The 17,365-nt window shown below is 42.8% G+C and overlaps 1 protein-coding gene across 2 annotated transcripts; it reads right to left on the bottom strand.

Moving 5' to 3' along the window:
• Positions 1–269: 269 nt before the first annotated feature.
• tmem110l (transmembrane protein 110, like) lies at positions 270–16,753 on the bottom strand. Of its 2 annotated transcripts, XM_038996697.1 has the most exons (8): positions 16,247–16,753; positions 14,785–14,833; positions 14,480–14,575; positions 14,017–14,138; positions 12,878–12,990; positions 12,022–12,105; positions 11,520–11,642; positions 270–731 (listed from the first exon to the last, which is right to left on the bottom strand). In XM_038996697.1, exons 1-8 carry the CDS (start codon positions 16,434–16,436, stop codon positions 618–620), a joined length of 891 nt encoding a protein of 296 aa, XP_038852625.1. In that variant the 5' UTR covers positions 16,437–16,753; the 3' UTR covers positions 270–617. The 2 variants fall into 2 exon arrangements, with proteins under 2 accessions (XP_038852625.1, XP_038852626.1); XM_038996698.1 differs by lacking the exon at positions 14,480–14,575.
• Positions 16,754–17,365: the final 612 nt, after the last annotated feature.

The following is a 17,365-nucleotide window of genomic DNA, read 5'->3' as shown; positions in this document are numbered from 1 at the left end:
TGACAACTGATCTGAGTGGACGTGATAGGTGAAATCAATGATTGAAACTATCCAGCCCTTCCACCTGTTAGTGGCGAAGGAGGAAAAGAGACAAGTACACTAGTAGTGGATTCTACTAAATACTACAGGTCCAAAACAGACTTTAAACGTATTTAATTACAGACCATTAGACGCTGTATGTCAAGGTTTGAACTAAGCAGTAATCTGTATGATGAAGGAAAACAGAGCAGATTGTACTGTCAACGAGCTCTTTGGAGATCAACAAACACCCTTTTCACAAAATCCCCCCGAGAGAGAGAGGACAGATTTACTCTTTCATCATCACTGTCGTGTTCCCTCAAGCTCACACTGTGCTCTCTAATTATCTCCATTACGAGACACTGTATAGCCCCACCAAGCTTGTTGTTTCGGTAAACAGGGACTGCATGGGTGAAGGACTTTTTTTCTCTTCATCCTCATAACAGCCAAGTCATCAAAGACATCATTGGGATGTGTACAATGAAAAAAAGCTAATTTGTGTGATCTGGAAGGAGCGTACATTCACACATCCGTGCTCGCGTTTGTGTGTGGCGCGGGTCAGCGTATGTGTCAGGGTCTTGTAGAGAAGGATACCAGAGCTACACCTCCACCCAGCTAGGTATTATGCCCACCACTGGAAGGCTAGAGTGGGACCCTCCTCGGACCATTGTTGAACAATCCTCCTCAGTGTCTGTCTCGACTGTCAACAGGACCTGGATGAGGGAGAAACACGTCAGAGAACAGATACACAAACATAGAGACACCGTCACATAAACACGTGAGCAGCTGTCGGCCAAGATGAGGTGATGTCTCCAGGTCTGGTGTGCTGTTATTCCCACTCCAAGGCTATAAAATCCCACTTTATTCCCAGTCTGGAATATTGTCCAGACCACTGCTCCACCACATATAATCCCAACAGAGCGGAATTCCAATTTCATACAGTTTATGGAAAGGCCTTTATGCCATAATAAATCCACAAACAGAAAGTATTCAGACCCCTTGACTTTTTCCACATTTTGTTACATTACAGCCATATTTTAAAATTGATTCAATAATTTTTTTACAAATCAATCTACACACAATACCCCCTAATGACAAAGCGAAAACAGGTTTAGACATTTTTTCACATTTATTACAAATAAAAAACAGAAATATCTTATTTACATAATTATTCATAAGTATTGCTATGAGACTCTAAATTGATCTCAAGTGCATCCTGTTTCCATTTATCATCCTTGAGATGTTTCTACAACTTGATTGGAGTCAACTTGTGGTAAATTCAATTGATTGGACATGATTTGGAAAGGCACACACTTGTCTATGTAAAGGTCCCACAGTTGACAGTGCCTGTCAGAGCAAAAACCAAGCCATGAGGTCAATAGAATTGTCCGTAGAGCGCCGAGACAGGATTCTGTCGAGGCACAGATCTGAGGAAGGATACCAAAAAATGTCTGCAGCATTGAAGGCCAAACTGAGCAAACCGGGGAGAAGGGCCTTGGTCAGGGATGTCACCAAGAACCAGATGGTAACTCTGACAGAGCTCCATAGTTCCTCTGTGGAACATCTCTGCAGCACTCCACCAATCAGGCCTTTATGGTACTGGCCAGATGGAAACTACAGCCCACTTGGAATTTCCAAAAGGCACCTAAAGGACTCTCAAGACCATGAGAAACAAGATTCTCTGGTCGGTTGACCTTTGGTCTGAATGCCAAGCGTCACGTCTGGAGGAAACCTGGCACCATCTCTATGGTGAAGCATGGTGGTGGCAGCATCTTGCTGTGGGGATGTGTTTCAGTGGCAGGGACTGGGAGACTAGTCAGGATCGAGGGAAAGATGAACGGAGCAAAGTACAGAGAGATTCTTGGTGAAAACCTATTCCAGAGCACTCAGGACCTCAGACTGAGGCAAAGGTCACCTAACAGGACAATGACCCTAAGCACACAGCCAAGACATCACAGGAGTGGCTTCGGGACAAGTCTCTGAATGTCCTTGAGTGGCCCAGCCAGAGACCGGACTTGAACCCGATTGAACATCTCTGGAGAGACCTGATAATAGCTGTGCAGCGACCCTCCCCATCCAACCCGACATAGTTGAGAGGGTCTGCAGAGAAAAATGGGAGAAACTCCCCAAATACAGGTGGGCCAAGCTTGTAGCGTCATACCCAAGAAGACTTGAGGCTGTAATCAATGCCAAAAGGTGCTTCAACAAAGTAATGAGTAAAGGTTCTGAATACTTATGTCATTATGGGGTATGGTGTGTAGATTAGGGTTGCACATTTTGGGAAATATTCAGAGGTGGAAACTTTCCATGGGAATATATGAGAATTAACGGAAATATATGCAAATTAATATTAATACCATTTAAATGTAGTTGTTTTTTGCATTGGATATACAGTGGCAAGAAAAAGTATGTGAACCCTTTGAAACCTGGATTTCTGCATAAATTGGTCATCAAATTGTATCTGATCTTCATCTAGGTCACAACAATAGACAAAACACCGTCTGCTTAAACTAAACACACAAACAATGATACGTTTTCATGTCTTTATTGAACATACCTTGTAAACATTCACAGTGCAGGTGGGAAAAGTATATGAACCCTTGGATTTAATAACTGGTTGACCCTCCTTTTGCAGCAATAACCTCAACCAAACATTTTCTGTAGTTGCGGATCAGACCTGCACAACGGTCAGGAGGAATTTTGTACCATTCCTCTTTACAAAACTGTTTCAGTTCAGCAATATTCTTGGGATGTCTGGTGTGAATTGCTCTCGACGTCATACCACAGCATCTCAAATCGGGTTGAGGTCAGGACTGACTGGGCCACTCCAGAAGGCGTATTTTCTTCTGTTGAAGCCATTCTGTTGTTGATTTACTTCTGTGTTTTGGGTCGTTGTTCCGTTGCATCACCCAACTTCGGTTGAGCTTCAATTGGCGGACAGATAGCCTAACATTCTCCTGCAAAATGTCTTGATGAACTTGGGAATTCATTTTTCCATTGATGATAGCAAGCAGTCCAGGCCCTGAGGCAGCAAAGCAGCCCCAAACCATGATGCTCCCTCTACCATAGTTTACAGTTGGGATGAGGTTTTGATGTTGGTGTGCTGTGCCTTTTTTTCTCCACACAGTGTTGTGTTCCTTCCAAACAACTCAACTTCTATGGTGTTCTCCCATGAACACCATTCTTGTTCAGTGTTTTACGTATCGTAGACTCGTCAACAGAGATGTTAGCATGTTCCAGAGATTTCTGTAAGTCTTTAGCGAACACTCTAGGATTCTTCTTAACCTCATTGAGCATTCTGAACTGTGCTTTTACAGTCATCTTTGCAGGACGGCCACTTCTAGGGATGGTAGCAACAGTGCTGAACTTTCTCCATTTACAGACAATTTGTCTTACCGTGGACTGATGAACATCAAGGCTTTTAGAGATACTTTTGCAACCCTTTCCAGCTTTATGCAAGTCAACAATTCTTAATCTTAGGTCTTCTGAGATCTCTTTTGTTGGAGGCATGGTTCACATCAGGCGATGCTTCTTGTGAATAGCAAACTCACATTTTGTTAGTGTTTATTACAGGGCAGGGCAGCTCTAACCAACATCTCCAATCTCATCTCATTGATTGGACTCCAGGTTAGCTGACGCCTGACTCCAATTAGCTTTTGGAGAAGTCCTTAGCCGAGGGGTTCACATACTTTTCCCAACCTACACTGTGAATTTTTAAATGATGTATTCAATATAGACAAGAAAAATACAATGATTTGTATGTTATTAATTTAAGCAAACTATTTTTTTCCTATTTTGCGATTAAAGATGAAGATTAGATACAATTTGATGACCAATTTATTCAGAAATCCAGGTAATTCCACAGGGTTCACATACTTTTTCTTGCCACTGTATTTACCATATAATTTGGAGACAGAAACAAACCTTTTACCTTAACATACGTAGACATAATCGCAAATGATTAAATCCTTCCAATAGAAAAAAAAAACAATTTAGTTATGAATTGAATTTTGATTAAATGAGTTGACTCTTCACATGGGATGATTTCACTGAACAACAAAAGGGAATATTGAATGATCCCCAATGATCCATCGCATCTGTAAAATGGTAGTCAAGAAACTAAAGCTTTGGTTGTCTTCCTCTCAGGCTTCCATGTCTTCTCCCTGGACCTCCTCAATGTCCACCTCTTGAACATCAGACTCTGAGGCCTCATCTTCACTGTCACTTTCCAACCTTGTTGAGGATGGCTCGTTGTCAGGCTCAAAAAGCCTCAAATTTTCCCAGATGGCCACCAATTTTTCAACACTTGTATTGGTCAGCCTGTTGTGTGCTTTGGTGTGTGTGTTCCCAAACAAGGACCAGTTGCGCTCTGAGGCGGCTGATGTTGGTGGGATTTGGAGAATTTTATATTTATTTATTTTTAATTTAACTAGGCAAGTGAGTTAAGAACAAATTCTTATTTACAATGACAGCCTAGGAACAGTGGGTTAACTGCCTTGTTCAGGGGCAGAACGACAGATTTTTACCTTGTCAGCTCAGGGATTCGACCTAGCAACCTTTTGGTTACTGGCCCAACGCTCTAACCTCTAGGTTACCTGCCGCCCGATGATGGAGGCAACAGGGGAAAGAGCCTCAGATCCACAAAGTCCCTTCTACCAGGTGGCTGATGAGATATTTTGGCATGACTGCCATATTGCATATCCATCCCAAAGCCCTTGTTTGGAAGTGTACTTCGCCAGACTGCCAAGAACCTTGCCCTCATCCAGGCCAAGGTGGCGAGACACGGTAGTGATGACACCATAGGCCTTGTTGATCTCTGCACCAGACAGGGTGCTTTTGCCAGCATACTTGGGGGTCCAACATGTACGCTGCGGCATGTATGGGCTTCAGGCAGAAGTCTTCACGCTTTTTGATGCATTTCAGAACTGCAGTTTTCTCTGCTTGGAGCAACAGTGAAGTGGGCAGGGCAGTACGGATTTCTTCTCTTAAACCTGTAAGCAGAGTCTGAACATCAGACAGGATGGCATTGTCTCCCTCAATCCGTGCAATGGCTACTGTTATAGGTTTCAGGAGTTTCAGGTTGCTTACCACGCTCTCCCATAATACATCATCCAGGATGATCCTCTTGATGGGGCGCTGTCCATATCAGCAGACTGTGATATGGACATTTCTTGGAGCGACTCCGTCCCCTCCATGAGACTTTCAAACATGATGACAACACCACCCCAACAGGTGTTGATGGGCAGCTTCAATGTGGTGCTCTTATTCTTCTCACTTTGCTTGGTGAGGTAGATTGCTGCTATAAAACTCGATGACCCTTCAAATACCTAACCATTTCCTTGGCTCTCTTGTAGAGTGTATCCATTGTTTTCAGTTCCATTATGTCCTTGAGGAGCAGATTCAATGCATGAGCAGCACAGCCAATGGGTGTGTGATGTAAGGGTAAGACTCCTCCACTTTAGACAAAACAGCCTTCATGTTCGCAGCATTGTCTGTCACCAGTACAAATACCTTCTGTGGTCCAAGGTCATTGATGACTGCCTTCAGCTCACCTGCAATGTAGAGACCGGTGTGTGTGTTGTCTCTTGTGTCTGTGCTCTTGTAGAATACTGGTTGAGGGTTGGAGATGATGTAGTTAATTATTCCTTGCCCACGAATATTCGACCACGCATCAGAGATGATTGCAATACAGTCTGCTTTCTCTATGATTTGCTTGACATTCACTTGAACTCTGTTGAACTCTGCATCCAGAAAATGAGTAGATAAAGCATGTCTGGTTGGAGGGGTGTATACTGGGCGAAGAACATTCAGAAATCTCTTCCAATACACATTGCCTGTGAGCATCAGAGGTGAACCAGTTGCATACACAGCTCGAGCAAGACATTCATCAGCATTTCTCTGACTATGTTCCTCCATTGAGACAAAAAAACGTATGATTCCAGGAGGTCCATGAGCTGTTGCTATCGATAAGGTGTCTGATTAATCATTTTCACCTCGAATAGAAGTAGAGGGATTTTTGTCAGAGGTTGCTTGTTGTGAGCGCTGAGGGAACTTTATGCACTTGGCCAGATGATTCTGCATCTTTGTTGCATTCTTCACATATGATTTGGCACAGTATTTGCAAATGTACACAGATTTTCCTTCTATATTAGCTGCAGTGAAATGTCTCCATACATCAGATAGTGCCCGTGGCATTTTCCTGTAAAAGAAATGTGTAGAAAATAAAAAATACAGTTCCATGTACAGATAAATAGTTAAGCAGTTAGATTAAACAACCCCTTTGTAAGATAAATGTTTTAAAATGAAACATGTATGGAAACAGGTGAATTAACACTCCTCAGTTAGCAGGCTCAAGCAAGCTAAAACCCACATGGTAGCAAAAACTAACTAGCAGAAATTTTTAACAAGTTAGAAATGATTTAAACACACTTTGCTGTAGGCTACTATTTACTAGTTAACAAAAAAAGAATGTATGTCATATAAAATATATTCACCCCGCCCAGTATTGTAATCAAAACTTACCAGAAAGCATGTAGTCCTTAGCTCAGACAGTGTAGTAGTGTAGGCTCAATAGCATCTCATTAGTGTGAAAGATCTTGAGAATCAGCTGTACATGTGATGGAAGAATGCACTGTGCATGCAGAGGGTTGCAATTCCATTGAATTGGGGATAGTTTAACCAAAATATGCCACAAGACCTAGAATTGCCTTGTGTATCCCACAAAAAAAGGTTCACTGTTATATTTTGATGAATTTAAGCTAAATTCCCAGGCTTGGTAGTGAGTATTGCAACCCGAGGAAAGACGATTTTTACACACCACAAAAAAAGGTTCATAAGCTAACTTTTTTGATGAATTTAAGCAAAATCCCCCAAATTCCCAGGCTTAACTTCCCATGGAAAAATTATTGAAATTTACCAGAAAGTTTCTGACCCTTTGCAACCCTAGTGTAGATTGATGAGGGGAAAAACAATGTAATCCATTTTAGAATAAGGCTATAACGTAACAAAATGTGGAAAAAGTCAAGGGGTCTGAATATTTTCCAAATGCACTGTATGCTGGATACAGAGACATCTTGGATGAGATTATGGTGCATGCATGTGTGCGAGTGTGTGTGCGCAATGCAGACATCTTGGATGAGATTATAGTAATGGGAGAAGCAGAGGCAGAAAGGGGGCTTGCCCAGCCTTACTCACTCCCCAATATAAGGCCAATCCCAAATACATCTTCATTTAGATACACTCAAACCAAGAGGCCAGACTATTGATGCTGTGTCTGTGTTTCTCAAACATTTTGTTATGATAAAAGTAAAACAGCCCACTCTGAACACCATATGGCCACAGCTGACCATGGATGAAATCATTCCCCAACACTATTCTACAGACCGTGTCAGGAACTGAAATCAAACTCATTGCACAGACTATTGCCCAACCAAACTCCAACAGTTCTCCTTAATCAATGCCCTCCTCTCTCCCATGGACATAGTTCTCTCCCTCTTTCTTCCCCTCCTCTTTCCATGACATCAATGACTGGAAATTAATTCCAAATGTCACTTTTATTCCCGGGATGAAGGGATGATTTGTTGCTGCTTGGCAGAGTACCAGGGACGAGGAGGGAGAGAGAAACACTGCCAGTCTGTCATAATCATTGTGACTCCAGAGAGAGGGTGAGAAAGAGAGAGAGGACAGATCGAGAGAGTGTACAGTAACACATTGAATGCTGTGTAGGAGGTCAATTCTGTCTGATTACCCAACACAGAAAGCTTCTGTCGACAGTCTCACTACTCCAATATACACTACATGATTTCACAGCCACTCAAATGGAACACTATACACCCACTGGAGACAGTTAACTAATATCATAATGACATCACTATTCACCACATACTAACTGTTCTCCCACCAAATACAATTCTCACAATGGATCCAATGAAACAAGGTGATCACACACTTACGGTAGACTACATCAACAGATGAGGAGCAACTCTACAACACAGAAGACACGTGACTCAACGACGTGACAACTGTCAGGCCGATCTAGCTCCATACATCCATCACTCGTGTCTTACCAAACAAGGAATGTCAATAACATCGCTGTGATAATCAGACTAGTATTTTCCAGAACAACCGGGACAGGTAGGACATTGACTCAATTTCACACGACCCGATCCAACTCGGGTAACGGACCCACAGAGAAACAACACCACAAATTGACGGGAGAAAACGGAGACAAACACAAATGGAGAGAAGGGGGGAGAGGAGGTCGAACGGGGGGGGTTCCCTGACTCAGTCTTTCCTTGTCAGTAACTATGTGGGCCAGTTGCCCTTTAGACCGACCCAGAAAGCAGTGTGTGTGTGTGTGTGTGGGGGGGGGGGGGGGGGCATAAAACAGGTGCAGACAGGCTAAATCACTGTGATAAACATCTATCATAACTCTCACACACATTCCGTTTCTTTTCTTTCTCAACAAACACAGACGTCTTGAGCCAGTGTCCCATGGGGATGTGGAGTGTTACGGTGATGTTTGGTGGGAAAGTCTCTCTTACACCCATGGGCTTTAATGTTTTATCATCAAACGGCATCCCTTCATGATCCCACAGAGCAGTAGCACTCAGAGATCTGCAGTCCCCTCTTATGGTTAACTATAGGGCTGGCTCCAATTATTTGACATCGTCGATTGTTTGGGCGATAGGCTGGCAACCAAGATTTTTTAGTCGAGCAGTAGCAAATATACACTACATGACCAGAAGTATATGGACACCTGCTAGTCAAACATCTCATTCCAAAATCATGGGCATTAATATGGAGTTGGTACCTCCTTTGCTGCTATAACAGCCCCCACTCTTCTGGGAAGGCTTTCCACTAGATGTTAGAACATTGAATGGAAGCAAGTACCCGCAGCAGCCTCAAGAGCATTAGTGAGGTCGGGCACTGATGTTGGGCAATTAGGCCTGGCTCGCAGTCAGCGTTCCAATTCATCCCAAAGGTGTTCGATGTAGTTGAGGCCAGGGCTCTGTGCAGGCCAGTCAAGTTCTTCCACACGAATCTCGACAAACCATTTCTGTATGGACCTCGCTTTGTGCAAGGGGGCATTGTCATGTTAAAACAGGAAAGGGCCTTCCCCAAACTGTTGCCACAAAGTTGGAAGCACAGAATCGTCTAGAATGTTATTGTATGTCGTGTTAAGATTTCCCTTCACTGGAACTAAGTAAGGGGCCTAGCCCGACCCATGAAAAACAGCCCCTGACCATTATTCCTCCTCCACCAAACTTTACAGTTGGCACTATGCTTTGGGGCAGGTAGCGTTCTCATGGCATCCGCCAAACCCAGATTATTTCGTCGGACTGCAAGATGGAGTCCAACGGCGGCGAGCTTTACACCACTCCAGCCGACAGACGCTTTGCATTGCGCATGGTGATCTTAGGCTTATGTGCGCCATGTAAACCCATTTCATGAAGCTCCCGACGAACAGTTATGTGCTGACGTTGCTTTCAGAGGCAGTTTGGAACTTGGTAGTGAGTGTTGCAACCCGAGGAAAGACGAATTTTACACACTACAGCACTCGGCGGTCCCGTTCTGTGAGTTTTTGTGGCCTACCATCTCGCGGCTGAGCTGGTGTTGCTCCTAGTTTCCACTTCACAATAACAGCACTTACAGTTGATCAGGGCAGCTCTAGCAGGGCAGAAATTTTACAAACTGACTTGTTGGAAAGGTGGAATCCTATGACAGCGCCACGTTGAAAGTCACTGAACTCTTCACTACGGGTCTATGGACATTGCATTGCTGTGTGCTCGAACAAGTGTGGCTGACATAGCCGAATCCACTAATATATATATATTTTTTTTTTTATGGCACACGAGACACCGGTCTTATTCGCGCCCATCTCAGTGAACTAATCCATTGCAGAGGCCGCGGGGTGGCACAGTCTAAGAAGAGGAGGAGTGTGGCTGCACAATGCACGTCTCTCTCCAGAATGGGCTCCCTCCCAATTTGTGTACATTCATTGTTTCATAACTTGCATTTGACTGTTAGTTTCAATCAATTCCCCATTACATACGTATATCACCAGTAGTACATTTACAGTTAATTCCTATAATTTATCATCTACAAAGTTGGTTTGGTTACGGTAATGTCTGTTAATGCATTCAAAATATGATTATTTCAGACTTTTACCGTTCTCATTGTTGGAGTGGACACGTTGCTTGCAGAGCGCACAACCTATGCTACACTTGTGAGAAACAAATTTTGGTTTACGTCATTACATTTTCATTGTGTTTTGTTTGGAGCGCACCTGTCAATGTTGAGTAAGGACGCGCACCTGATTACGCATAGAAGTAGGTCTACAGGCTACCTGGCCTGCGTGCAAATGTAGGCATATAAATGTGCCCATTTGGGGATCTGATAGTATTTCTGATTGGTTTAATGCACCATCACTAATGAGCTGCAGAGCTTCTCAAAGTAATGTTTTCTTCACCTCAAACAGCAAGCAAACAAAGTCTGTTTTTACATCCATTGAAAATGGCAATTCCTCAATGTATTTAAAAAAATCTTTCCAGCTCTCTCCCTTTCAATAACCACTCAGCGTGAAAGGGAAAAATGTCATGCTCTGACCCAGTGGAAACATCATAAAAATAGGCCAACCCGATTACTTCTTATCCCTTACGCAAATAGCCTACAGCTGTGTCTCTTCCAAGCTCACTAGCATGGACAACTTTGAGGGCCCAAAACATTTTATACAATGTTGCAAGGAGTTTCAGGCCAGACCCAAGTTAATAGTTTATACAATGTTGCAAGTTCGCTGCAGACAGGTTATGCGTAGCCAATGTGATTTATAGGATTTTTTTTTTTTTTTAAATCAGGACATTTTCTTACCTGCAGGCAGCAATGTTTTTATTTGTTGGCTTTTTAGGCTATTTTTACATAGATGGCAATGGCAATAGAAGTTACTTTTTATGTTTGTATCATTTTCATTTAGATTTGGATAGAATTTTGATTAACCACATGACAATGATTTTGAGGTACAAAGACGTTTTTATAAATGAAACTGTTCCACGAAAATGTGCATATGAAAACCATAACTTGCACGCAGATCGGTAGAAATGGTAAGAAATTGGCATTCCACATGAGAAATGTTGCCGACTTCTCATGTAGCCTATTACCGGCAACTTCAGGCGAGTAACGGCAGAATCTGCGAAAGCTATTAGGGGCGGGAGGAGGAGGGTCGGGACAGGCTAAGGTTTTTTTCTTCTGGTTATCTTGATCTCTGGCTCCCTCTTCAGTCATTTGTGTCTTATTTCATCAAACAGTGATCTTAAAGCATCAGACAAGCTCAATGCATATATACAGTATATATGATTTTATTAAAAACACATAGGGTGTTTCTATACATGGAAAAATACACGTTTTAAAATTGGTCGAAAGAACAGATGGCTTTCGGTCTACCAAGATTTTTATTTTATTTTTTATTTTTTTTAGTCGGGGACATCTCTAGTTAACTGACTCACCCGTGACTCGTCGCCGGTAACCCATGGCGCCGTGGAGGCGACCTTGGTCGAGGAGTCGACCAGGCTCTTCAGAGTCTTGTACTTCCTCATCATCAGACTGTCCACCACCCAGAACATGATGGACTACAGAGGGTCACACAGAGAACAAACTCAGTCAGTACAACCGGTGCAGTGGTGGACGCAGAGTGATCACTGTAGCCTAGTAAGCCTGCATACTGTAAACTTTTTGTAGGTTTTCTATCCAAAAATACTAGTTTTATCACTGTCTGGGATACTACATATACCACAGGAGGTTTGTGGTACCTTAATTGGGGAGGACGGCTCATAATAAAATTACTAGAACGGTATCAGGCTCATGGTTTCCATGCGTTTGATACCATTCCATTTACTCCATTACAGCCATTATTATGAGCCGTCCTCCCCTCAGCAGCCTCCTGTGAGATATACACAACATTATGCAGAGTGTTAGTGCACGCTGGTTGAGACTGAATGTGAGACTCACGTTGACAATGAAGGGCACGATGAGCATGACCAACACAAGCTCCACCTGAGGGTTAGGGATATAGTCCAGCAACACAGACTGCAGCTGGAACAGCAGCGCGCAGAGAAACACAGCGTCACAACACACACATACACACTTTCAATTTGGGCAGGGCAAAATAACAGGCGCGTTACACAAGCGACTGTCATCCAATGCCATTTAGATCGTCAATGTTTTGCACTATAATAGAAGGAGCATCTCTTTGGCTCTCTACTGTGTAACATGAGTGAGATTGGAGCTAATGTGATGATTATGTGGTATTCACCATGTCAGAGAGAGAGAGACAGAAAAATGCTCTAAGTATTCGATTTGTCTGGGATGAGCTATGTTAATGACAATTTGGGCTGCCGCTGCCCCCCCCCCCCCCCACCTTTTTCCCCTGAGAAAAAATCCCCAGTGTCGAAAAATATATATATATATGTGTACAGAGCAACAATGGAGCAGTGAACAGAGCAACAATGACCCTAAAACACAAAGGAGGTTTGAGCAGGTGATCCACAGCCTCAAACAAATAATCAACCAAACAAGACCCTAGTCCCATATTCATTTGGCTGAAGGTCAATGTTCCCATTCTGTTCAAAGGACAACTTTCTCTTTGTTCTCTCCAAAACCTTTCATCCTCCCTTTGTTTTTCAGGCTTGACTTTTTGTTGACTTTAAATTGTCACCAGAGATTTCAAACACAGAACAGAGAAGAAAGAACATGGCTGACACTTCTGCTCTCTCTCTCTCGATTGGGTAGTCTCTCAGCTCTCTCAGGATCTGGGTTAGCCCATGTCCCTGGAGCAGGTGGTTGTGGGTACTGTGGGCCTACTCACGTTGGTCCATCCAGGAATGAGCAGCACCAAGCTGACTACACTCTTCTCCAGGACCATGATGAGAAGGTAGACACCACACTGACCGAGCCATGCTGCAGCCTGGGGAGGGTCACCTGGTGAGAAGGACCACACTGCAACTATATACATTGACCAACGGACTCAGATCGTCACCTAGGGAAGATCAGCCATAGAGAGGACGACACCAGACTGCCACAACCACACATTCATACACACAGACACACAAAAACCCACAAACTCAGTGTGCTGGTCTAAACACGTCCCACGTGTACTATTTGCGTCTCTCTTTCATCTCAGTGTACACAGACAGGGACATGTCTCTGTCATTAACAAACACTGTATGCCTGGGAACATAGCAGAGACAGACAGATAGACAAATGAGATTGAGACAAACAAGAGAGAAAGAGAAGTGAGACAGCAGAGAGAAAGGTATAAGAGAAACTGCGGGGAAAAAAAGGCAAAAGACAAACGCCTGACATGATTGCATGTTGTTCAGCTCTTTAAGAGGACAGAGTGGGTTTACACAAACAGCTAAATGTCTTACTATTTGTTTAGTTTTCAGGACTAATAGTTATGACAGAGAGAGAGTATTTCTAGCAGGCTTTTGGGGAAAAGGTCAGCACACAGAGAGCGTGATACAGATCGGATGGAAACTAAAGCCCACTAAAATATTTGGCCAGTGGTCAAGGCACAGCTGCATTTACAATCCGGTGGATCATAATAGTCAATGGAAAAACCAGCATGAAACAGAACCATGTGCAGATACAGTAGAAAAATGACCTTGTGGAATACAGTAGATTAACAGACTAACATTTAAAATCTTATTTTGGTTCTGTATTTCTGATTCAAATTTATGGACGGAACCAGTGCAGCAATTGGCTAGAACTTAATCCCACACTATTGTCACCATTACCCATCGGAGGATGTTTTTCATGCAATATTCTCATGAGTCTACAGCGGCCTCCAGTGGTGAAAGGAAGAAGTGTCAACCTTCCTGAAATAATCAGAAAATGAACTGGCACAACCCTCTCCAATGACACAGTCACAGAACAGTAGTAGTCTATGCTTTGGCCAACCTCCAAACATTTGACACGACCTAAACACATGTCTAGGAGACTCACCGTATTCTCCAAAGGTGAGCAGTGTGAACTGCTTGTACTCCACGATCCTGGAGACAACCTTGACCCCCGCCCAGATGACCAGCATGCCTAGCGTGGCATCGAGCAAGAAGTTCATCAGATACCTGTGGAAACCCACCAGGAAGCCAGTCAATTATTTGACATGGGGCAAAAGGTAGTCTAGCGGATAGAGCATTGGGAAAGTAACCAAAAGGTTAGTGGTTGGAATACCCGAGCCAACAAGGTGAAAAACCTGTCAATGTGTCCTTGAGCAAGGCACTTAACACCTAATTTGCTCTAGGGGCACCATACTACTATGGTTGACGGTGTAAAACAACACATTTCACTGCACCCATCTGCTGTATGTGACAACAGAACATCTTATTTATTTATCATAATGATTGGTTGAGACTTTAGATTGGCAGGTGGTTTCTGCCAACCTGTCCAATCACAGCTATGGACTCACAGGGAACAAGGGTCCATTTCTGTGAGGTTGGAGAGGAACACATTGGCGAAGTGAATGAAGAGAGCGCCAATGGCCTGCTTGGACGTGTCGTAAAACCTGTAGAGATGGGGTGAAATTTCGGATGGTCATCACCATGGTGACTTGTAATAGCCAGATACATAAGAGTCAAGCAACAAACATGGACATCTCTAAATCTAATAGAATCTATGATCCTCAGCCATGTGATCAACCGACGGTCTCCTGTTCTTCCCTGGGGTTTGATACAGACTCTGATAAGAAATAGAAATTAAAAACACCACTCTTACCAGATCCTCCATGGTCTTCTGATCCCTACGGGCTCACGGAACCTCTTCACTGTAGATAGAGAGAGATGGAGAGACGCAGTGTGAGAGAGACAGCCATAGAAGAGTGAAAAATGCTATATTTGTGTGTGTGTACATGTCCTCTGTGGGTCCAGGAGAGATGGATAAAGAATGGCACAGTCAGAACCACATGCTCCCTCAGACCACCCATCCCCATCAGGACACTGGTAGCTCAGGGCTACGTGTCTAACAGGAACCCACTGTTCCTCTCTCCCCATCTAACACAAGGTCTGAGTGTGTGACTGTTCACATACCAATCATCATGTTGTGGCTGCAGTTTGACTCATTATCACCCAAAAACTATCTGAAGGTTAGAATGCAAAGCCACAATTGGTGCCTGGCATAAAATGATAGCAACTGTATCCAAGAACTCTGGCGCGCAAAAGGTGGGGCCAGTGGTCTGTCAATGGGAGGAAGTCACCAAAATAGCCAAGAGGAAGAGGACTCGAAACAAAGATGGACGCATCTTGGCAAGCGGAGGAGTGGCATTGAGATGGACAGTATGGCTCTGCAGTGCATACCAGTGCAGCGCTTGGCTGAGTAGACCCTTGATTTTCAGACTTGGGTACTCTGGCTGATAAAGTACTTACATGCATGCATACACACGCACTGCTGGCTAAATATTGATATTCTAACTAATAAGTAACTGTGAGGAGGTCAAAGCTAATTGATCCTCCACTCACCTTTAGACTCTGACCCCTTTCTCTCATAAATCCCTCTGTTGTAAAGTACATGACTACAAAATGTCATCTCACTGTAGATAGAGATATAGACTGAGAGCCTATTCTCTTATATTCAGAAAGGCATGGATGTATTCTGTATGATTTTATGACCACCCTCTCAAAAAAATGTTCCATCATACAGCATAAACGTTCACCCCCGTCTTGAAGAGGCATTTCAATAATAAGAATAATACAAATGAAACGGGTTTATAGATTGTTTACAAGTAGTTTATAAGTCTACAATAGTCTAATAGTTATATGATACATTCGAGATCGTTTACATTTGTGTTGATGTGCCACTGATGATGGCTACCAGCGGCGTTTAATATTTTATAGCTGGCACATAAAAGGATATGGGAAACATTCTTATAATATACTATTTAAATGGAATTATAATATAATTATATATGTATTATCAGCCTTATAAAGTGCAACAGCAGCCTATCGGATAGAAACGTCAAATAGCATAAACAAACAAACTGCCACGTGCTCATAGATGGAGAGTGTAGCTCTGCAGTAGATACCAGTGCGGTGCTTGGCTGAGCAGACCCTTGACGTTCCCTTTAGAAGTGATTTTTAAGTATTTTATTTGAAACATGATCTGCTATATCGAAACAATAGGTTAGCCTAAACAATTATAAACAATTGAAACATTGTTACGTTCTCTCCTGAAAGATACTCACCCATCAATGTGCTGAAGGCAACTATTGCCAGCAACCCTTGAATCAAGACTCCGAATCTGTTTGTCAAAGCCCCGTTATCGCATCCCCGAGGATTCGCCTTCGTAATGTCTGACATGTTCGAAATCTCAAAAGCTGCATTATTAAATAGTCTTTTGACCAGGAAAACACCATTGTATCCGTAAATGTCCATGTCGAATACTTTAAAAACACCCGTGGCAGACAAAGGACAGGGGGCACTTCCCCTGTTGTTTGCGAGGAGAAATTCCGTATATCCTCAAGAAAAACAAAACAACGTATTTGCCATGCTATCACTGCTCAACGTCTCTCTCGTGAAGTTAAAACAAAATTATTTTGCGAAATAAAAAGTCCCCGAAAATGCGAAAACTAAAGTTCGGAACAGGGTTAATTGTTCTACTCCATATCAAATGTTTTTGAAAGCAACAACACCGCAAATTGCGGGATTCTGACGTCACCTCCTGCTGTTGAATTCCTTGGATCTCTCTGCGAGCGCAGGCGGTCTTTGTTCCTTTTGTTAATGCAGTCACGCGCCCCTGTATCCGCAGTAGGGGGCCATCCAATGTCCCAAGCGCCATTTGAAATACTCTTTAACAGTTACCACGTTCTAATCACATGTAGGCTATAGAGTTTAGGCTATAATTTAATCTAAATGGACAACCTTTGTAATATGAATTATCTGTAATACAGCAGTCAGATGATGTGTCCTACACATGATGAGAGACAACAATAGTGGAAGCGTTGAGGTAGTCATTTAGACTGCATGTTAATTATATTGAAATATCTCTGCCGTTTTTAAACTAATGCCACCCTCCATCATTTACTTTTCCTAAGTAAGTATATTTATCACATGCATTTGTTTTTAGAATTTCGAGATCAGAAACGGAATTTGTGTCATATCCAGTTTTTAAAGGTTTTTTAAGGTCTTTCTTCTTCTCATTCACCAGCAGTCAGCCTGCTCAGCTGATGATGGCCCATCTAAACTACACCTAAACTATATTGAAAATTATTTCACAAATATAATAATAGAGTTAGTCTAAATACAAAATTAAATTGGCAATAATCTGATGGGTGACAATATTGTCAATTGTCAAATTGAATATG

This window comes from Salvelinus namaycush, chromosome 6 (assembly GCF_016432855.1).
Source record: "Salvelinus namaycush isolate Seneca chromosome 6, SaNama_1.0, whole genome shotgun sequence".
Taxonomy (NCBI): Eukaryota; Metazoa; Chordata; class Actinopteri; order Salmoniformes; family Salmonidae; genus Salvelinus; species Salvelinus namaycush.
The sequence above is the reverse complement of the archived record's forward strand: the minus strand, read 5'-3'. Positions and strand labels throughout refer to the sequence as shown.